Genomic DNA, 23,244 nt, shown 5'->3' on the forward strand with positions numbered 1-23,244 from the left:
GTTCAGCAGCAGTCAACATTTTCAGATCTGGCGACGTGAGGCCGCCAACAACATTTCAGTCTATTTCTTTGCAACATGAATATTTAAAAGCAAGCCGGCTGCTCCTGTGCATATGAAATCACACCGTCGTCTGTGCAGTTTGGTAATCAGTGGTGACAGACTTCCAGAGCAGCAAATAAGGCCTTTCTTGTTCTCCTATGAAGGTGTGTGTGTTTAAAAAGTGAAAGTGTTCGACCAAAAGAAAATTGCACAACTTTAACAAGTTTTACACTCCATCATAGGTTTAAATAGTTCCCATTAAAACCAGTTCTACCCATCCTCACATACTAGCCTAATAAATGTAAAATAAAACAATAACAGGACGATTCACCTGAGAATGAAAAGAGGTCTGTGGCAGACACCAACATGCTTGTATTTAAACTGAACAGAAAGAACAAACAACAGTATATAAAATAGCTATGTATTTATACATATATACTCAAAAATGGTGTATAGATACTTTTTACTCTGTATATTTTAATGTAGTTGTATAGCAAGTTAAACGTGATACATTTTAATCTAACAAAGAATGCACTCCTGTCATCACTGCTCAGTTTGTAAAGTGCACTAAGTGACGAGCGCGAGAAAGAAACACTTCTGCCTTTTTAAACTGAAGAGAATGAAAACAGACATCTGCCTTGAAAAGCTTGTTACGAAGCCTGGTCCCATGGATGTGTGTGTGTGTGTGTGTGTGTGTGTGTGTGTCCTTTTCGCATCGGATCTGACAGACAGTTATGCTGGGCTGAAAAACATGCATACTGTACATGTAACTGCTGGAGACAAATGTGTGAATAAGAGAAAAGGAAGATGAACAAGTTCAGCTCTAACATTGCAGCGGCTTACACAAGAAACTGTGCAAGTCGAGTTGAAGGGGAACTTGTCTACAAAATGCCCAACTCTGTTGTCTACAAATCTACATTTGTACAGACATGCAAAAACACGTTAAACAAGAGCTGTGGCCACAGTGGGCAGTTATCAGGGAAAATATAAGATTTATAGCTTCTTCTTCACCATAGTCCATCTCTCACCTTTACACAACCACCGCAAGCTTGATTCAAAAGTGCCACTAATGAATCAGACTTGCCTGTATGAGCTCCATTTCAAAATGATATATTCACTATTTAAATTATATGGTTTTGCAGGTATAAACTAATTACGAAGCACTGTGGGGAAACCCACCCTCAAAACAAAACAAAGGATTTCTACTCTGAATGCAGATTACATCAGCTACTAACTTTTCCAAGAGACAATTCATAGCATTTTTAAACTAAACCCTTCAAATATAAAAGTGTTTCACTGAGGTACTGATACAAGATGAAGCACACTGACTCTGCAGCCATGAGCGCTGGAAGGTGTGTTGACTGAGGTTAATATGATTTGCTAAGGGCAAGATATGGCTACCTGCAGTGTTGAAGATTCAGTAGCATGATAAGGATCAGTTCAGTCACTTCTAATTGTAAAACCAAACAGTGGTGCATTTGAGAAATTTTTAAAAAGAAACACTTTTGTAAGATACTTTCACGTCTAAAGCTTGATGATATGGTTCTGTGTTAAACCTACACTGTACCTATGATGTAGGTAGTGTGCAGCCTTGCACCTTATGCAATAGATTGAAGTGCACTTCTCCAGAAATGTAACTGCACGTTGTGTTGACGCAGAGAACAACCGTGATTGGCTACATCGCATTTCCTCATTCATGCCTCTCAGTGGCCAGACAAGCCCGGAATATCAACCTCATTCTGCCTCAGCTGGTTCAACAGTCGTACAGACCATCTCCTCTGACATACATAGCATACGCCGTAGGCTCTGTGTAGATTAAAGGCAGAACCATAAATCAAGCTTTATTCAGCCTACAAAGGGAGCTGACAAAAAAACAAAACAAAAACTCATAATAACTGTTAATGAAATGCTGCAGTTCTTAATGTAGCGGCTCTTAACTTGCTCTCTGTATTTCATGTGAGCTACACAAACAAAAGACGGGGCGACTCTAGCAGCTGTTCAAACAGATATCAATAAGACAAGAATGTGGATGAGTGAAAAAGGAAGACTGCCAGTTGGTCGAAGGCGCATACATCAGGTTCTGAGTAAGCCTGTCCGCACACTGCAGTGACAATAATAGGCCATCAGAGTTCTGCACACAGTTTCATGTTTCCGCACACTCTCCAATGTTTGTTATTCCACTGCGAAGCCACAGGTTTCCTCAATCGCCGTCAGCAGCTTGTCATACAACTTGTCATAGCTCTCGTAGGGTGGAATGTCAATCCGATTGAAGCTGGAGAGAAGACACAGAGAGAGAGAATGAGTCCACATGAATCAAGCTACAAGAGAATGACCCTGAAAAAAATAAATGTGTGTACGCGTTTGTGTCTCCAGGTACATGACACACACCAGGTGTGGGCTTTGGGCAGATTGTTGGTGTTGGCATCGATCTGATGAATGGTGAAGAGTCTGGGCCCTGCAGCACCTGCAGTCAAAACACAAAGAGGATCCATCAGGTGCAGTTTAGCATCACATTCTGTTGTTAACCCAAGTCGTAATCTAGCGCTGTTCACCTGCGCACAGCTAGACAAGCTGCACGCAGCCAGACGAACTCAGCTTCTCTTCCTGGAATTTTCTATATTTTTATGTTGCGGTTATGCTCGACACACTGGCCATGGCCACGCACCAGCTGTGATGTCAGCACAGAGCCAGAACTGTTTATTCTCAGAAGAAGTAGAAGAACAAATGTACAGGAAACACTAAGCTAACTAACCGACTAGCTAGCCCACAGATATTGAACCTACAGAACAACTGAATGAGTGCTTGTGTGGTAGCTTTCTACCTAGCCAGCACACCAAGCCACAGATGTCTGTATAGGGTCATGTTGAATGTCTGAAGAGACAGACCTGCTCACACACTCTTGACCCCAGCTTGTCCATTTCCTGTTTGGCAGTTACAAAAATTGAGAGGCGTGTGACCTGTTGATCCAACACCAATGCGCACATGCCATGCCAGAAGTTGTAATGTCATTTTTGACATATCATATTTGAGCACGTCAACATAATGGCAATTAATTTCTTAGCATTTAACAACATATTCATGCGGGGGGGGGGGGCTACAAAACCATTGGGACTGACAGTCCAACTAGAAAACCGGTTAGCACACACAGTCAGGTGGGTACCCTGTAAAGCCTTGAAGCCTTGCAGCGGGACTCTGGATGAGCCAGTAACAAACTGCAGCAGTCGGGCCCTCCTCTCCTCATCAAACGATTCCACAGCTTTCCAAAACCACTTGACGATGTTGCTGTCTGGGGTGCAGTGCTTCAGACGGGTGTTGGACTTCCAGTCTGAAATGTCGATCTTTCCCAGGCCACACACTATCAACTGAAAGTAAAGAGGGACAGAGAAACTGTGATATTCACGTAAATTCATCCTCAAGCAGATTCTATTAAATCAGTATTTAAAAATGTGTTTTCTGTCTTGGAAGTCCCATAAAAATAAAAACGATGCACAACTAAATGAGTGATCTGGTTTTGTGTGTGTGTAAGAAGGGATGCTGATGAAAGCTGTGACTTTGAAACAGCCTTGTACTGTACCTCCAGTTCCTTCTCGTCAAAAGTTTTGAGCAGATGTTGAGGGATGACCTCATTGAAGCCTTTCTGCAGGGCAAGAAACTGAGCTTCGATGCCATGCAGAAATCGCCAGTTCACATACAAGCTGCAGAAAAGAAGAGAGAGGAGGAAAAAGAAGAAACACAGAGGGTGTCTGTCAAACACAGATTCATCATCGTGACACTGAAACTGGCACTTACTGTGACAGTCTGGACTGCCACACAGCGTTTATGAGAACACAGTGAAATGTTAGAAAACATGGTGGGGGCTGAAACTGAACTTGTGTATTGCATGTTGTTGTTGTCACATTCTTGTTTTTGTGTTTTCACCCTTCTCCATACCGGACATACTCCTTCTCTATGTGTTCAGCCTTCTCCATACCGGACATACTCCTTCTTCGTGTCCTCTGTGACGGGAATACTCTTGCCGCTGGGCTTCAGTTCATGCTGAATGATTTCTCCATAGGCGTTGTGCTCCACACAAAAAGTGTGGTCCAAGACGCCTGTGATGTCATTGTCCCTGAGCAGAGAGAAAGTACAGTGTGTAGCAACAGCAATCAGCTCGCACCTTCATTTTATTTCTTTCACATTAGGAGAGCAAAATAAAGTTATAAAAAAGCAGTAATCTGCAATCACCAGATCATATTTTTAAAGTATAGGGTTTAAGGTCCCATCAAGATCAACAGAGCATCCTCATGTAGAAAACAACTGCCTTTTAAAATATATGTACCTTGATGTTGCATCAAAATGTGCAAGAACGTGATCATTTTTTTAGATCATGTGAACTAACAGCAGAGGGCGCTGCAGTCACTAGAATTGGTTGGATTTTGCAAACAGTTGAGCACAACGGTGGTTAAGTTTGTGTCTGGATCCAAAGTGAATGTGCTCTATCCCGTTATCAAGTGCTTTTTTGTATATTTCTTTTCTTCCCTGTATACATGACACATGTGCAAATAACGGTAAAGCACATTAAAGAGAGAATAAGTAGAAACAGAAGGCCAGCACAAAGTTAAAGCAAGTTTAAAGTGTTGAGTAATACCATAGTCCCACTTGTGCCGACATAAAAAAGGCTTTTGTATTTAAATGTTAATACTGGTAGTATGTGTGTTTTCACTAACTTTGGGTTGTCAGTGCAGAGCATTCAAAAAAATAATAATGGGTTGGCAAAAAAGGGCCTTACAGAATCCAGACAAGGCTGTTGTGGAGGTCGGGGTCAACAGACTCCATATCGTCCAGCGTGATCGGCTTTCCCAGCAGCTGTTTGTAGAAGGGCAGAGTGAAGCCTCCATCAATGTAGTGGCCGTGGAACACCGCCATGCCCATGATACGACCCACAAAGTGGAAGTACGACAGGTGCTCCTGCAGAATAAACCGGGGATATTAATGAGGGTTTTCAAAACTCAACTCTGAGCTGCATATCAGTTGTTTAGGCAAACAATCAGTGTTCAGAGGACTTCAATGCCTTCTGTCCCCACCACAACATTCCCAGGTTCATTATTTTCCAGTAACGACAGAACATCAAAAGAGTAATTCAGAGGAGTGATAGTTCAATCAATCTCATCATAATCTATAACATGCAAAGAATCATTTTTCCAAAAACAAGTCAAAATTTAAGACTGCCGTGAAACCTTAACAGCAAATTTCTTGTAAATGTCTGACACGCACATTGCCATTTATTTTCTGACTTTAGCTTAACCATCTCATGATATCCTAGGAGCATTTGTACATATTCGAATAAAAAGGTAACTTAATTTAGTTGTCTGTGTTCCTGGCTACCTACTGGATTAATATGTCTACAGTACGTTATAACTTTATAATGCTAAATCATTCCTACTGGGTTGACTGCAGAGTCAGGGTTAATCTGTAGAGTGTAGATGTCATCTCTGGAGTACTGGAACAGGCCATAGTAGGGATTCAGCATCTCGTGGGACAGCAGGTATAACCATTCCCTAACACACACACATAGATTCAGTGTGAAACATGTACTTCAAATATTTAAGACATCATAAACAGAAAAATACATGACTAATTACCTTGCTACCCCACCATAGTCCAGTCCCTCCTCTCCTCTGAATTTGATCATCAGTCTTTTCCAGAGATCCTTTGGACGCATCTTCATCACCTGTCGGTACGACTCCTACAATTCAACAGATACAGCAGATTTTATATTACACAGTACACAAAACCATATCACACCATAGAAACTTCAGACATACCCGGTACCTAAGATGTGTAGGATAAATAGCAGCCATAAATCAAAGCAGCCTTGTCTGTTCAGCTGTGTGAGCAGTGTCAGTACACTTTGGTTAGATTAAGTTAATGAAAGTGCTTTGCTTAGGTTGTGCAACTATGAAGGTTAACATCAAAGCATTACTGTATTCTTTGGAGATATAGAGCTATTTCCTCTTAACGAACATGTAGAGCAGGCAGAAAACACTTGTCACAACAGCTTACTTCTGGACATTAATAGCATTCAGGAATAATGTGGAAAAACAACTAAATACCTTTTTAGACTTAAAACTGCATGAGACCCAGAAACAGACAACCGATGGCTGCAGTGAAATCAAACAGCTGGTGTTAATGGAAACCAGCTGAACAACAGTAAGTTGTTTGTAGCAAGTGGTGACAAAGGTCTGCAACTCGGCTCGAGGATGACAGGGCCGGGTTTAGGATAATTATCTGCTGGTTCAGAACAGGGTCATGCTTAAAGTGGTGTAAATGTTACCAGTGCTATATTTTATGTTAAGTATTTTTCAAAATAAATGATTATAAACAAATGATTCCAATGCATCTTTATGATTTTTTTCCCTGCCTCCCTTCCTTGTGGCCCTCTCAACAGTTAGTTAAACTAACAGTGAGTGTGCTTCCTTTTTACACTGCATAGCACATCTCTCTGTCTGCCCTCTCCGAGGAATCCTGAGACTCAAAGGTCATGCCACAATAAGCAGCAACAGGCCTCCTGCAACTAAGAAAGCATGACAGAACTGGGCTGCACAGAGCAAACTGCAGGCTGAACATACATATCTGAAATACTTTATTTGGTCTTGCTAGTACAAGATTCTAAGGAGTCCTAATGGTGCAGATGATGTCTTTTACAACAAGGCTGCAGGCAAACGCTCAGAGCTCAGGTATGCATCCAGCTCAGCAAGTTGATGAAGAGGAAAAAAAAAAAAAGGTACAGAAAGTGTCCAAAAAATTAAAGCCCACCTTTGCATTAATAGCACAATGTGCATCAATTGGGACATTATATATTTGTGAATCACATGCCAGCTGTGGAAAATAACACATGTAAATAGGAGTCACTGTAACGCACAAGAGTGTGCATTACAGTGGCAGTCATAAACTGAAATGCTAGTTCCTGAATGAAAGCCTCAAGTGGATCTGCAGATCTCAACTTTCCCCTTCCACAGCTGTCACGTCGATGGAGGATGAAGTCATATTTTTCATTGCTCAACTTGTAGTTATGAAGTTATGTCTGGCCCTGAATACTTGCCACTGCTGCTTTAACTCCCTTCTTTACTTGCTCCTTCCCCCCTCCCTGTCTCTTTAGCTGCTGAAATCATCCAGAAGGAATGCCTTTGCCTTGGTAGAACAAATGACTGGGAGAGCAAGGAAAAGAGAGAGAAATCACTTTTTTTGTGATGTTGTGAAGGTGTTTCTGTTCTGCTTTTCTCTGGAAGCCATAAAGTGGTTCTGAGTACTGGTTCTGTGCTGCCCCAGGCTCTTTTCTGGCAAACATCTTCAATAGGGTGAAGAGAACTCTAGTACAATGCAAAACTCTGTTTTTGCTATTGTTTCCATGGACATTAAGACATTTGCATGCCAGCACATGATGCTTTGAATGAAGAGGATGGATTTTAAGGACATACATCAATGCACATTATACAAGCCCATGGTAAATTCTGTGATGTTATGCATTAATATGTGCGTGCATGTGCAGCTGTGTTCAGCAGTGCTTCAGATGTTTCCTTTTATGGTTAAAGGCACATCAGAAATTTCAGGTTAGAGTGTAATGTTTTTGAGTATCACAACTGTTTTTAGACAAGCACTTGCACTACTAAAGTGAAACACTTGCATGATGGTTCATGATCTGTGAATATAAAAGAAGGCAATGTTGGTGTTCATTTTGCAATCTAGGTAGCATGCAGGTTCTTAAGAGCATTAAGCTATTAAAACAAGTGCATTGTTATCATTTTGTGTGTGTAAGAAGGCTCATGAGTCATTTGGGTGTGTAGTACATTTTTTTCTACCTCAAATATCTCCTCCCGGCAGACCTCGATGCGGCAGTGGCCAGCCTGGGGTTGCTGCTGAGACAGCTCTTGCCGTAGGGTCTTCAGCTTCTGCACCAGGTCTCTCTTGTATTTGGGCACAGTCAGGCACTCTGCCTCTTCAGGTAGCTGGGCTGGAGACAGAGCTTGCTGAGGGACCCCTGGACCAACCTGGTCCTTCAACTGAGTCAGATGACTGGAGGAATAAGGTGTGTTGAAAGGAAGGCGGAAGACAAAGGAGGGATGGAGAGCGAGAACAATACAGGATGAAAGGGCAGATGAGTGACAAAGGAGGGACAGAAGGCAAAAGAGAGAAGAGTTATATGTTAGGATGAGTCTTCATTTACTTCTGCAGTTTGAACAGTTTGTTGTGAGCTGCCCTTTCTAATGAGCTATTTCCATTTTGTGTATTGCAGCTCTTTACTGTCACAGGGATACTGTAATTTTTCCTCATGCACTGCTACTTCTTCAGTGGAGGCAACTGATGCAAAGATGGAAGCAAGAAGGATATTTCCTGCAGGGAATTCCCAAGCCTGTCCACCTCAGATATCCTCTAACTGCTGAACTAGGTAATTTTGTAAGAAATTCTCTTAGCCCTCACCCTCCTCACTCCTCTCAGAGCACAGAGCACTGAACAGAGCCCTAAACCCTGAGTAAGGCCTTGATCAGACAGTTTTGCTACCTGCAAAACATGAGGGGCATTGCACTGCCATTTTTATGTCTTAAAATAAAGAGCAGGTTGTTGCATCCTTTGGTATTTAAACGTCTAGCCTATTGAAATGTTTATATGTTTATAACATATAACTGTCCTATAGTACTTATTATATAAGCATAAAACATGGACAGGCAGTGGGCAGTTGCTCTTGCTCTGGCTGAGGATAAGAGACTGTTGTCAGATACACTGGACACACAGAAACACAGGTCTGTGTGGGTACAGGACACCCATAGAAACTGGAGATTACACCGATGACGGTTGCTTCAGGGCTATTTTAGGAAGAGCCAGGACAATGTGACAATCTGCTGTCAGCTGTCGAGTCTTGTATCACCAAAATGACCATCAATTACACAGTACATGAGTCCTACCGTGCAGCTTAGTGTTTGTCTATTTCGAGTCACCACCACAGAATGCTTGCCTTTCAATTCATTGGATTGGACAATGGAAAACCACCAAAAAATGCGAGGCACTCAGCAATGCAAAAGCTGCACAAAAAACACTTCAGTCTCATTAAAAACAATTACAAAAAGCTGTCTCATGCTGCTAAAACGCACTCCGATCTAAATCTGATCCAGACCTGTGGACAGGCTGGGTCTCTGACCAGACACCTGGTAAATATCACCACCAGGAAAGACCGAGCACGGGAGATAAACCCTGAGTAAGCAGAGAAAGAGAGACATACACAAAGACAAGAAAAAGGGGGGGAAGAAATATACAAAAGGAGAATAGTGTAAGACAGGGATTTCCAACCAGCTGTGACCCAGGGACCACCATTCTGACTAAGTACACTGAGGACAACTGTTGTGGGGTGGATAGACCAAACAGGCCCATTTTAATCCTGAAAGTCATCTTGGCTTTTCTAATTTGTATGAATCAGATTATTAACAAACAGTAAGCAATATATAAAAATATGTTTAAAATAAAAAATAATGTGTCCTACAGTGAAACTACATTATTGAATGCATGGTCAGGGACCACCTGTAATTCCTTCAGTGACCACCAGTTCACCCCTGGTTGAAAACCCCTGATGTAAGTGAAGCTGGCATGTGGTTCTCTTTTCCCTCTTCCATCACACATTTCTCTCCATATCTAACCTCTGTAAATCGCATTTTTTTACTCTAGCTGTTCCTCAAGTCTTTTGCATCCCAAGACATCTTTATTCCTGTCTGAAGCCTAAAGAAGCAGGCAGCTGAGGTTGATTCCCGATAGCTACCCTTGCCCACCACCAACCACAAGTGGAACTTCCATCATCTGACCACTAAAGCTGCCTCCCTTCCTCTTGCATTGGAGTGAAAAAACCATCAACATTTGTGCAAACTGCAAGTCTAGTTTCTGTCAACAGGACAGTGAAGATGCTTTTCTTTGGGCTACACGTCATGTTCTGGTCAATGCAGAATGCAGCCATTGTTCTGAGCTGTTGTCTGCCTGGCAAAAGTGAAGCAATTTCAGAACAAGTGTGGGAAAAGATGTGAGCACGGATGCAAGCCTGTCACATAGTGGACCAAGAACCTAAATCCTGACCTTCTGCTCTCTTGCCACTCAGGGCCTGTATTTTCTAAGAAAAGATGAGATACAATTTTGGCAGAGGTGAGCCATGGTCAGTTCTAGTTCTGGCCTACTCCCACCCTTACTGTGGTGTTGGTGGTTAGATGCCTGGGTGGGCCTCCTAAAAACATAATCTATGTCTCCCTTCAACAGGACAGCAGCTCTCATTTTCCTGTAAGGAGACGCTGAGCCAGCAGAGGACTGATTTAAAAGAAGCTACTGTCTTCCGCTGGGAGTAGAGTGTCAAGGCTGCTGCTGGCCAAACAAAGACGGCACACCAAGAGGCCTGACTGGGTATATAAGGAGAATTAGAGGCCTCCTAATGTAGCAGCACACATCCACCCACTTATTCCAACACTTGTTGTACCCTTGGGTTCTCTGGTTCAGTGGGTTGACAAAGGCCTCTATTTGGGCTTTCCAAACTAAACGGGAGCAGTGTTTCGCCAGTCTATCCCTGTATAATCAAGTCTGCTGCTATTTATTTTATTGGCAGGCACTGGGGTTCCTAGCATGTCAAAGAAAGGGTAAGACTGCAGCAGACCAGTGCTGAAAACCACTTTAGGAAGGAGGAGGCAAAGAAAAGACAGCCTTAAAACTAAATGGAATGAGTTGCCTTTGGCTGGGAAGTGCAAGAACCATATAATAACTCATAATGTCAGCACACTTGTTTTTCATTCTGAGGGCATGGTGCAATTAAAAATAAGTTTCAACATAGTTCATTGTCTCTGGTTTCCAAATGGGACAAGCTCTGCTTATTTGATTGTAAATATAGAAAACAAGAGTACCGCAAAGCTGAAAATCTGTTCTAGCCAAAGGAGGAAAATGGTTCCCGGTGCTGTGATAATTTGGGTGAAATACAATGACTGGGGAGAAATATAGACTTTCTAAATCAATGTAAGAGAGCCAGAGAATTTTATTATTGTTATTCCAAGGTAGAAGCAGTGGGACAAAAAGAAGCTAGAGAAGTCTACAAAAGACCACCTGCACCTTCCATGATAGCCCTCCATCCAGCAGACTGGATGTGTGTTAGATGAGAGAGTGCATGCAGAAGAGAACAGGTCTGCATGTTTACTTGCTTTTTTCCTCTATGGCAGCAGGTACAAGTGGACTGCACCGAGTGCTGAGCAAGAGTGGTGGTGTTAAAGCTGCACCAGCCACCACAACACACTCACTCTGCCCCCCCACTCAACACAATAAATGAAAAGGCCCTTTATGAGTTGATCTGATCAGAGTTCAGGCTGGAGAGGACAGCAAGGTCGGGGTGGGGGGACCATAGCTGCTGACTCGGCAGAACATGGAGTCAAAATGTGTTTATATATACCGAATTATTTACTTGGACAATATAAAGACAACACAGATTTGCAAAATTTCTCCATTAAAGAAAATCATATGCTTTTGCTTGACTTTATAGTGCAATTTCCCATGAAAAATATGTCTAAACAAAAGCACTCAGAGAGCGCATGTACCTCTGCCAAAGCAAACAACCGTCGCTCACGCAAAAGGGTCCCTTGTGAAAATAAGATCCAGAACAACACAAAATGTGTCCTAAAATTGAATTGGATCTGGATAATCTTTTAGGGTTTGATAGGCAGTTATACTGTGCACATTTCAGGGTTCTATCTTAATCAGAGGCCAAGTTATGGCAGAAAATGTGCATTAAATGGCTTTTTCAATGTTAAATTTAAATGGCTGACAGATCTGGACTCCAAATCAGATCCAGATGAAATTTGGTCTGGTGATAGACACTGCCACTCTACATCTGTGTCAAATTTCAAATGATTTCAATAACTTTTGATGGAGATATTAATTTTAAACATTCTGCCACATTAAAGTTTGGAATTTTGGTGATTTTCATTATTTTTTGTGACCTTGACCTTTGGCCCCTTTCAGCCAAAATCTAATCAGTTCTAGGATTGGTGCCCACCAATGTCTGTACCAGGTATGCTGATGATCCATCCAGCCGTTTGACCATAATCCCACCAACCAACAAACACACACACACACACACACACACACACACACACACACAGTACCAAAAACATAACCACCTTGGCGGAGGTCAATATGGCAAAGTTGCTAACCTAGAACAGCCCGTATACAGTATGTGAGGGTAAAACATAAACTGTGTCTACCAACTACAAAGTAGCACACTGAGCATACAAACAAAACAGAAGTCGTTTGTTAAGAATTAAATTCTTTGTGTAGGACACAAAGAATTCAAACTTTCACTCAACTTGTCCTCCCCTGTTCACTCTTTACAAACTCAGTCCTTTAATACATGACATACTGACAGAACATTTGCGCTGCTACATACACTGCTAAGATGACTGGCATTTACTCTATCATCAAATCATATGTGAGGTTGTTAAGTACAGTACAAATCAACCAGTACTCTATACACTGTACACATATGTGGGATTTATGGCAAATTCAATCATTTGCACTTATCTTAAACATGCCACATACCCGCAATGTACTAAATACAATTATTAACTGCTTAAAATCAATTGATGCAAAAATTGAAATAAATATCATGGAAATTTATGTTGGGCAATTACCTGCTGAAGTTCACTACACCTAAATTTAGTGCCAACAAAAATACCTCCAGCAACCACTGATGTAATCTTTCAGACATATACCACGTGCTGGTGCAAGTGAGGAAGCAAAGTATGTGAGAGACCGTGTGGCAGACCACAGTAATGTAGCTGTGTCTGACTGTCTGACAATTCAAGGCCTTCATCAGTCTGAGGTCGAAGGCAGCAGGGCTGTCTGAGCCACATTTGAACCCAGATGTGCCCTGGTTGACTGGCAGACTGAATTGCACACTGCAGACTCAGTGCTGCAATAGCACATCTGGTTACACGCCATCCTATCTCGCAGACAAAACACATCCTGTTCTGTCAGATAGACAAAAAAATACTGCTACTAAACAAAATGTGTTAAGAGATGCAAATTAAATCAACCATGGCTGAGCTGTAGCTTACAAAAAAAAGTGTCTGCAGTTTTTATGAAATGACGGGTTTTATACATTTTCATTTGTATTTCAAACAACAGCACAATAGTGTTTGCAAGTTTGAAATGTGACTTTTAAGTAATAACACTAAAGCTAACATAGTAAAAGCCACATATTTGACAAGTTTCATCACTGAAAAAATACTTATGATTAAAACAAAGCTAGAAAAAGCCTTAAGCTGATTAAATGTTAAAAATGGAGACTTCCAAACAAATAAATCAGCTTCTGAGAGTTTTCAAAACCTTTCACGTTTTGCACACTTTGTGTGGTAGATTTAATGTCAGCCTACACTCAAAAACATGTAAAGACAAACAGTAAATGTATTTAAAATTCATTTCATTTTCTGAAGTATTCATATGGTTAATTCAGTACTTTGTAGAAGCACCTTTGACAGCAATTAACAGCGGGCAAACCTTCATCCCAGTCTCAGGTCACGTGCACTCTGGAGCAGGTTTTCTTCAGGGACCTTTCTGTATTTGGCTGCATTCATTCTTTCCTCAGTTCTGACCAGCGTCACTATTCTTACAGCTGAGAATCACCCCCACAATACGACATTTCCATCACTGTGCTTCATCATAGGGATGGTTTTAGCAAACGATGAGCAGTGCCTTTTGTAGCAGACACAGTGGTTGGAGTTCTGTCCAAAGAGCTCAGTTTTTGTCTCATCAGACCAGAGAATCTTTTACTTATTCATGCTTTACGAGTCCACGTGTCCACTATGGTTGGGTGACACCATTTCTGTCCTCTACCCAAGGCCATGTGGACAATTTTCGGCCTGCCCACGGATATCCACCCAGGTTCAGTGTGGACTGTCTGTGCAGCAAAGTGTCAGCGTATGCGCAAAGAAGGCTCACCTTCAATCTGACGTATGAATAGGAACATGTGCACGCCCTTCGTTCGTGTTCTTATACGCACGCAGGTGTGTGCAAAATAAGAAGAGCCCTGGTGGTTCCAAACTTCTTCCATTTCACAATTATTGAGGCTGCTGTCCTCCAGGGAACACTGAAAGCTTTAAAAATGTTTTTTATAACCTTGCACTGACCTATGCTTTGCCACAGTTTTAATCACAGACATCTCCAGAGAGCACCCTGAACTTCATGACTTGGCTTTTGTCCTGACATGCAGCGTGAATTGTGGGACCTTATTGTGTGTGCCTTTCTAAACTATGTCTAATCAATTCCGTTTGCCAGAGGTGGACTTCAATCAGGTTCTGCATCTAAAGGAAAAGAAAATCAAACAGGATGGAGCTGATTTCCTAAAACATATTTTATTGAGCAGACTGATGGACAAAACATTTCAGTTTTTTTCCATTTAAAATTAAATCTACAGTAGATAAAGTATCAGAACGTGAAGCGGTCTGAATACTTGCTGAAGCCACTGTACTAGAAGGTAGTGACAACACTGTGTTAACATAACACCAGCTGCACTCGTATGCAAACCTAAAGCAGCGCCTCGGGATCGAACAGTTTCCACTGACAGAAACAGACTTTCATTATTTCATTATTAGATTCCATCACTCTCTTGTCAGGTCACTGCTGACTTGACTTCCAGTTTAATCAAAGCAAGTCTCTTGCCTGTAGCTGTTTGACTGCCTGACCATCTTTGTTTTCTTCTTTGCCAACTGCTATATTTTATTCTTTTGATTCAATTTTGTGTCTGTCTGCCAGGAAAAAGAACAATAACATTAAATAGATAAAAGTGCTCTCCGGCAATAACAAAAACATTTTCCAGATGGATTTTTGCTTAAACCCCGCACATCAGCAAGAGACAACATACATTCAGCTGGTCCTAACATGCAACACCCCCCACAACCGTCACTTTCAATCTTTCTACATGGAAACAGGTCACTGCAGAGCTGCATAATAGTAGGCTCATGGTCTGCCTATATGTAGTGATGTGGTGGACGTATGTGAATGTTGGGTGAAATATTCTTAAATTCTGGCCTTGATAAAAGACAGAATTCCCGACACTTGCATCTCCCCATGTGTCCACTGCATTGCTGCCTTTTGCTGTTGTTTTGTATGGCCCTCATTCACTCACCTTGTTTAGATTTGAGCCTCAACCAATAAACAATTCAACACTATGTTTGCATCAAGACCATTTAGCGTGGCCAATAAAATGCAGTGTTTCAGAGTCAATAGGCAGTCTCATCACCACAGTCTGCACTACACTACTCTAAGTATTGATTCACCAATCAGGAAAAAAATATATCTTAAAACTAAATATGTTTTGAAGAATTGAAGTTACTTTCTTTTGACGCCAAGACTTGGACCAATCAGCCATAACATTATGACCACTGACAGATTTCTTGGCACCTGTCAAAATTCTACTTTAGCATTTTCCAAAAATCAGCTCATTTAGAAAATAGTCAAAGCCAGAATAATAATCTTATTTGCTTGTGCATCAATTAGACTTATTTCAAGAATATGAAATAAGAACTCCAAACTTGACATTGTCTTAAGGCATTTTAAAATATTTATACAAAAACTGGCCAAATAAAGTACAAATGCTGTGGCACAGACTGCATGTAAATGGTGTTTTAATTTTGTTTTTATTAATCAGGGTGTATCACAAAAAAAAGCTGCATTGGAAATTTGAGTTTGCTAATTTGATCCTTTTTAAACATCTCTCGAAAATCTCTCCTAATAAGGTGGCAGCCATGTTTTTAATGATGCTAACTGGACAACATATTGTGCCTGAACTCCCAAGCAGAGGTTTATCTGGCACACAAAGATTCTCTGACTAAATAACCAGATGTTGATTTCCCAAACATGTAATGCTGCTGTTACTGCATGAATTTGCACCATAAAAAAACAACTAAAAAAAAATCTCCACATCTCTGTGTTTGTCTTGTTCTCTCTCTCACACAGTGGCAGGGTGAAATTAAGTTTTCAACACTGGTTCAGATACTCACAGGTGCCTTCTGCATGAATATCACAGACTCCTTCACAAGCCATGATTTCCACTAAGAGCTAACAGTGCTGAAGCGTTTAGCCCCTGTGTGTTCAGCAAGGCTATGAGAAGAGGTGCTAAGCTAACAACAGCTGCTCTGCTAACATGTGTTTAGAATTATTTTCCTCAGTGGGGTTTGTTTCACCAGGCCTCTCTGGTGGCTTAGCCGGCTACAAGCTGAGCTTTAGCAGAGGCAGACTGTTGACAAAGAGCGCAAAACACACTGAAAGATGGACTGACAAGGCCCTGATACCGACAGTTAGCCTGCCTGCGTGTGCATGTGTTGAATTTGAATGGCATCCACATGAAAGTCGACCATGAGTAAGGTTACACAAAACATGCATGTGTATACATAAACACACAGTGAGTGGATATTCCTCTGTGGAAAACTATTACAATCAGCATTTTCCCTCATAATAGGATAAACTCTGTGTGTATTATTCACATTGTCAGGACCAAAACCTAATTATACACTCACATGTTTACACACACACAAATGCTGATATCCACCATGTAAATCACTGAATTTTAAGGATGCTGATATTCACCATGTAAATCACTGAATTCTAAGGTGATAACATGGTTTAAGTTTAGGGTAAAGGTTAAGTGTTAGGCAAGTAGTATTTATAGTTTAGGTTAGGATAAATCTGTGTGTGAGAAACTTTGAGTGACTGGCTGCTGAAACTGCTTTATACAGACAACTGTGGAGAAGAGTATGAGGATTTATGTCAACCTGTGTGTGCTGATTTCCTTGTTCACACGTATGTCATAGATCATGTACAAATATGCATACACTGTTTATTGTCTGCACACAAGTATGTGAACATGCTTGTCTGTGTGTGTGTGTGGGTTACCTGAGGTTAGTGTTTTGGCTGTCCGTGGCCACACGGGAACCATTTGTACTTGGGCTGCTGTGAGAAAACAGGAGGAAAAGACAGAGAGAGACATAAAAGAGGAGGTGAAAGACAGAAAAGGGTTGGAGTATTAAACACAACAAGGAATTGGATTAAAAAAAAAAAAAGAACCATGAGATGGGACAGGACATGTGACACAGAGGAGAGAGGGTAAAAGGAAACAGAGATATAGCATAAAAAGAGATGAAACAAGAAAATGGGGAGAAGGGAAATAGAAGAGGAAGTACAAAGAAGGAGGAGACACAAAAACAGTAATAAAGTACAACTATGGACCAATATATAAAAAGAAACTGGATGAAAAGACAGCAGTCAGTGAAAATACCAGAAAGATTAAGAAAGTAAAAGACCACTGGCAGATACCCAAGAAAGACAGAGCAAAAACAAGATGAGACGAATGAAGCCAAGACAGTCATGAGTGATTATCTTATAACAGACATATTCATTGCCGGAGGATTCACGACTGTAGTGTGTATCACAGGTTCCCAAACAGTTTCCCCTTCTCTTCAGTGTATTCTACTTTCCCCAGACAGGAGTCATCATCTCCATTTCCAGGATGGATATGGTGAGTAGGAAGTTACTTTTAACACTAAGCGGCTTACAGTCCTCGGTAGGAAATACAAATGGAGCAGAAAGTGTCTCTGAATCTCATCCACTAAGAGCAATGAGCTGAACCAAATGGTTTAAGTGTTTAAAAGATGCCATATTAGACACTGGTCTCATATAAATGTGAGAAAAAGTAAGTGTCCCTATTTCCTTTTCCAGGTCTTTTGTCTCCGTTTGCATCTCATGGTCAAGCCCCTCAGTAACAAACTCTTTGCTTGCTGAGATTGTTACAGGATATCTGGCATCTTATAGCGATCAAATGGCTTTACAGTCATAATCCCTTGGTTGTTGTTTCACAATAAAATTTGCTGTTGGTCTGTGTTTTTGTCACTATTATTCTGAGTATTCAGAGCAGAGGCGACTTAACAATACAAAAGAACAGTAAATATACAGATTTGCATGCAGAAATATATCCGACCATTTCTGTTTTGGAAAAACTTGTATGTAAATGCGCAGACAGAAAAAAAAATACCGGAATATAAAAAGTTGTATTTTATACACCACTGGTAACACAAATGTCCTTAAATAACCTGTCTGTGGGGATTCAAATCCTTATGGATTGATACACTCACTTGAGTACTAGATGCAAGTTAGCAGACAGCCGCGGGTCTGTGAACTGTGTTGTACGATTGTTGTGGTCGACAAAGTAGACACGGCCGGTGGCTGTGTTTCGGATCTCCCAGCCTGGTGGCAATGGGCCAAGCTCCTCACAGTTCACATTGCTTAGGTCCCTGGACAAAACAGTTAGAAGCGATTAGCAACAATGACACTACGAATTAAATGCAACTCTAAAGTAAACTAAAAATAGATACACTGATGCTGCATAGAACTAACAGGCCTGCTGACTGAACACCTATTCAATGAATCTTTTATTTTTAACCAGGGAACATTACATTAAATATTAATATATAATTTACTATTAAATATAAGACATTTTAATAGCTGTAATTAAATGTTAGCTTTTCACTGACAAATCTTGTACTGGTAAACGCAATGGCATATGGGTTGTCATTAATATTTACATGAAGGTTGTACGTATATAAAGATTCAGCCAGACAGACCCGGTCTTTAACAGACCCATGAGCTACAGCAACATTAACACTGCCATCATCCTTGTGACAAAGTACTTGCTCTAATTTTTTGACTCTTTTTCTGTCCAGTACACTGACATTACTGTAGGCAGAAACTAAAGTCCTGATCTGAGACAACACTGCAGTCTAAAGAGGGCTTCTGCCTTTGTTTTGTGTGTGTGTGTGTTAATACTTTGTCCTTGGTGTGAAGTAATCACACTCATCACACTGTACTGGGTCATAATAGTGGCTCTGTCCAAAATGACCAAACCCAGAAGTTGCTGTTGTGAGTTGCATGTTCTACTCATGTGCTTCATCACTACACCAAGACGTGGCCAAAAAGGTAACGCAATAGCACTGCCTGCAATCTCTGCTGAATTAAATAGGAGCTATTGAGAGTTGGTGAAGCAGAATGATTGGATGCAGAACCCCTGCTCTTTGGTGTGCTCTGCTCAAAATCTGTCCAAAAAACTTCTCCCGGTTCCACATCGGACTCAGAGGTCATTAGTCTGGCTAACCCTGACTTCAGCCTGAAATCTGACTAATAAGAAAGTTTTTGAAAACAACCATGAGCAACCAAGTCACAAATTAGGTCTGATCCAAACCAGTCAAGTCCAGTTTGGTCCTGTCAGTCTTGGGAACATACAGTATGTCACATTGGCTGTGAGCACTGTGGTGCATTTATCATGTCCAGCCATCCATTATCTACACCCCTTATCCTTTAGAGGTTTGTAGGAGGGCTGGAGCCAATCTCAGCTGACACTGAGCAAGAGGTGGGGTATACCCTGGACAGGGTGATGGTCTATCCACAGGGTTGACACACAAACAGACAGCCACTCACATTCACACCTATGGGCAATTTAGAGTTGCCAGTTAACCCAACCTGCATGACTTTGGACTGTGGGAGGAAGCTGGGGTACCTGGAAGAAACCAGCGCAGGCACAGGGAGAACATGCAAACTCCACACAGAAAGGCCCAAGTTGAGCAACATTTATCACCTGTTGAAGTTAATGTGCTGATAATTTAGAGAATTGTGCTAATATTAATAGCACCTAATAGCATTTTTCTAAAGAGACTTTTAAAGTGCTTTACAAGAAAAAAAATCTGAGTAACAACAAAAATGGGGTTAATGCACAGAGGAGTTACCTGGGTACTCGGGGGTCATGCCAGGTACTGACTCCCGTCTGTGTATGGAGGAAGTAGACCTGGCCCTGCTGAGTTGTTCTTTGCTCTAAGAAAAAAGAGAAAGTAAGTTGAATTAATGTGTTAAAAGACAAAAACAGTAATGAAACAAGGTTGGAAGTGTTGCTGAGACTGGGTACAAGTGTTTGTATACTTTGGACAAGGGAAAGTCTATTTATAACTGATGTGAAAAACAAACTGCTGGGACACTGCTAACTTAAGAACTTTTTAAGGTGTGCGCCAACGTCATCAATTAGTTCCTATCCAGTCTCCATTAGGCTCCGGGAGGATGGGAAAAATAAAACGTGGGGACATTTATCAAAGACCTCCATGACAGTTTTTCAATGCGTCTTAGTTGCCTTGTTTTTTCCTTAAAAGTTAGTGTATGCTCTGATGGTCACCCACTCCTATTAATCTCCAAAACCAAAAGAAGTGGAAAGAAAAACACCAACACTAAACCCCCCCCAATATAATATACAGTAAACAAATAAGGGAACTGAGGACACCGACATGAATCTGAGGAGAATGGCACTCATTTGTTGCTAGCTTGTTGAATCTTTGCTTCCATAGATGAATGCAGAGTGTGTGTGTGTGATGCATGGGTGTTGTGTTCATGTGTGCATATATTCACCCGCTAATCCATCAGTACCCCCCACCTCAGATTCCTATTGGCACAACTAATTTCCTAAACACCTCTCCCTCTTTTTCTCCCCTCACACATTCTCTCCTCTCTCTCTCTCACGCTCTTCACCACACCCAACCGCTGGTTCAGAGGGTTCATCTGAGGAAGAAAGCTCTCTAGCTGCTGGGCATCAGTGACTCACTGTGTCCAACCTTGGCCAGCCTCAGTGGACACAGCAGCACTTTTCAAAAGGGGCACAGCTCCAACAAGGCCATTCTAAGTCAATGGCACACTGCAACACACTTAAAATAATAATTTATTTTACAGACTGAGTATTGTGGGGAGCACTGGAGAAAATAATTTTTCTGAAAAAGCACGTAGATGTTGTGAAATGTATTTGTGGGGCTTCTGCACTTTTTTTTCCTAATGTGTTTGAATGTTTTAATGAATGACTGAATTAAAACCAGTTAAAGAGTTACAGACAGAAAAAAGATGAAGTGCCTATTCTGTGCTGAACACTGTGCTGTGAATACCCTGGCTTCCCTCTCTTTGCTGTGGGAATATCAGTGTGCAAACCCAAATAATGACAACACTGGAAGTGTCTGCAAAAAGGAGGAGAGCAGAGGAGCGGTGAGGAGAGAAGAAAAGAGGAGATACACCATGTGTTGAGTGAAGTTGACATGATGTGGTGCTGTTGGAAGGAGCAAGTGGAGATGTGAAGGGGGTTAAAAACAGAAAGTTGGAGTGAGCCCAATAACAGAGCTGGGAGACAGACAAAGAGAACAAGAAAAAAGGATACAAGGGGAAATTAAATTTTATTGTTTTCCTTAAAAATGTTCAAAGTATCACTGGCCCCAGGCTACAGAGGAGATGCAGCCCATGAAGCAGTTCACCATGTCCCTCATCTCCATATCTCATATTTTTTGTGGGTTAGGCCTGGGACTACACCTCAACTTGCCTTATTTAGATCAGTCACTCTGGTAAATTGACAACACAATGTGGCTACAGCTGACTGTCAGCCCACCAACACACTCAAAAATGTTCTAAAAACACACTTCTCAGTGCATCAGCTATGGGATTTGATCACAGCTAATGCTTCAACATCACCAGGTCAGTGTAATGCGTGGTCTTAGATACTGCATCTTTGACACTGCATCTTTGACCTATCCTCAGTGATCACAGTCAATTGGACAGATGCAAAAATAACAGACTTAATCACTTTTTCTACTTTTATAGACTGAAATCTAAACAGGTAAGTAATCATTTAACAGACTGGGTCAGTGTGTAGATCTGTAAGAGTGTGTGTTACTGCTGTGTCTCTCACCATAACCCTCAGGCAGGTCAGGTGGCGTATGCAGGTGTGTACGACTCATGTAGTTACGATGCCGCTGTGATCGAACCCGTCTCTCCTGAACCCGCTGCTCGCCTGGTGGACCACTGGCCTCAGCCCCGTTAACGGGTGTCACCACTGGTGTGTTCTCGTCCACTACGCAGCTCAGTGGACGCCCTGATGGGCTGGAGTACTCTGATGCTGGCCTGGGAGAGAGCAGACAGTGTTCTAGTGTATGCAGGCTATGGTCTTGTCTCGGTGCGCTCTTCTGAATGTAATTTAAATTTGGTTCTATTTTTAGTTTTTTCTAAATAAATACATATATATTACACAGATGAAACTTTTATAATAAATTGTAAATAATGGACACAGAGCATTTTGGCAAAAAAAAAAAGTTTTCTTTCTTTTACTGTGAACGTGATTAATGAAATAAGAACAACAACTTAGGTTTGCTTTCATTCCTAAGAGTTACATGCATAAACCATGTGAAATGAGACGGTGACTGGCTTTCTGAGAAATGTATGTGACTTCACCACGTTTACCTCTTACTTGTAGAAACTTTGCTGTGGAGAGATGTGTTACTGTGTGTTATGGATGTGATATTGGTTAAGTCTTAGGTACAAAAGGTTCATTTCTTTTCATGATACTGTACTTAGACATACGTACATACAAGGCTGGTGTAATTACCAGAAAACAGTTGTGTCATCTCATCAGTCCTTAAGGGTTTTTCCCCTCTGTAATAATAGTGATAACAGTAAGATCTAGACCTTACTTTGTAAAGTGTCCTGAGATGACTTTTGTTGTGATTTGGCGCTATATAAATAAAATTTGATTTGATTTGATTTTTTTGAAGAGGAAAATGTATTTCATGCTTATGGTTAAAGTGGTGTGAAGGATTATGGGCTACATTAAAACAAAGAAAGTACTCATAAGACTACAGTGGAATCTTAAAGTGCATTTGTGTGCCGCTTAACAGCAGGACCTTTAGAGCAGATACCTGATAAGTATACACAAACACAGACAGGCTGGCTTACTGACAATTGCAGTGCGTGTGTGCGTGTACCATGTCTGACCACTGTCTGGCTGTCCAAAGTTACTGACGCCTTGGCTATCTAACATTTTGGACGCTTGTCTGTCAATCCACAACCCGCCCCCTCTGGCCTCCACACACTCTTCCTCCCTCCCATTTCCTCTTTCTCTATGGTCTTTTACTTCCCGCCTCCACTTTCCCCATATACTCCTCCTATGTGTCCTATCACGACTCATGATCAAATTTTTTTGTTCTTAGTCAGGAGCAGTGACAAAAACCAGTGAATAATATTGAGAAAAGGGAAATTAAGCAGTTACAATCCACAGCCATCCAGCCTAAGAAAAAAACAAATTCTGGAGTTGGAGTAGAGACA

General features: G+C 41.3%; 1 protein-coding gene across 2 annotated transcripts in view; it reads right to left on the bottom strand.

The window, feature by feature from the left end:
- Positions 1–6: 6 nt before the first annotated feature.
- Positions 7–23,244, bottom strand: part of LOC109972001 (E3 ubiquitin-protein ligase SMURF2) — a 67,242-nt gene continuing 44,004 nt past the window's right edge. Inside the window, exons 8-20 of one of the 2 annotated variants that reach the window (XM_020620583.1) lie at positions 21,836–22,047; positions 19,854–19,938; positions 18,210–18,368; positions 16,975–17,028; positions 7,878–8,091; positions 5,661–5,764; positions 5,462–5,576; positions 4,808–4,986; positions 4,010–4,147; positions 3,614–3,734; positions 3,200–3,401; positions 2,428–2,503; positions 7–2,311 (exon numbers count right to left, since the gene is read on the bottom strand). In XM_020620583.1, the coding sequence (XP_020476239.1) occupies positions 2,212–2,311; positions 2,428–2,503; positions 3,200–3,401; positions 3,614–3,734; positions 4,010–4,147; positions 4,808–4,986; positions 5,462–5,576; positions 5,661–5,764; positions 7,878–8,091; positions 16,975–17,028; positions 18,210–18,368; positions 19,854–19,938; positions 21,836–22,047 (1,759 nt within the window). In that variant the 3' untranslated portion in view covers positions 7–2,211. Of the gene's footprint in view, positions 2,312–2,427; positions 2,504–3,199; positions 3,402–3,613; positions 3,735–4,009; positions 4,148–4,807; positions 4,987–5,461; positions 5,577–5,660; positions 5,765–7,877; positions 8,092–16,974; positions 17,032–18,209; positions 18,369–19,853; positions 19,939–21,835; positions 22,048–23,244 lie in introns of both variants that reach the window. The other variant, XM_020620582.1, reaches the window with a different exon arrangement.

The sequence above is a fragment of the Monopterus albus genome, unplaced genomic scaffold, assembly GCF_001952655.1.
Source record: "Monopterus albus unplaced genomic scaffold, M_albus_1.0 scaffold242.1, whole genome shotgun sequence".
In the NCBI taxonomy this organism is placed as follows: Eukaryota; Metazoa; Chordata; class Actinopteri; order Synbranchiformes; family Synbranchidae; genus Monopterus; species Monopterus albus.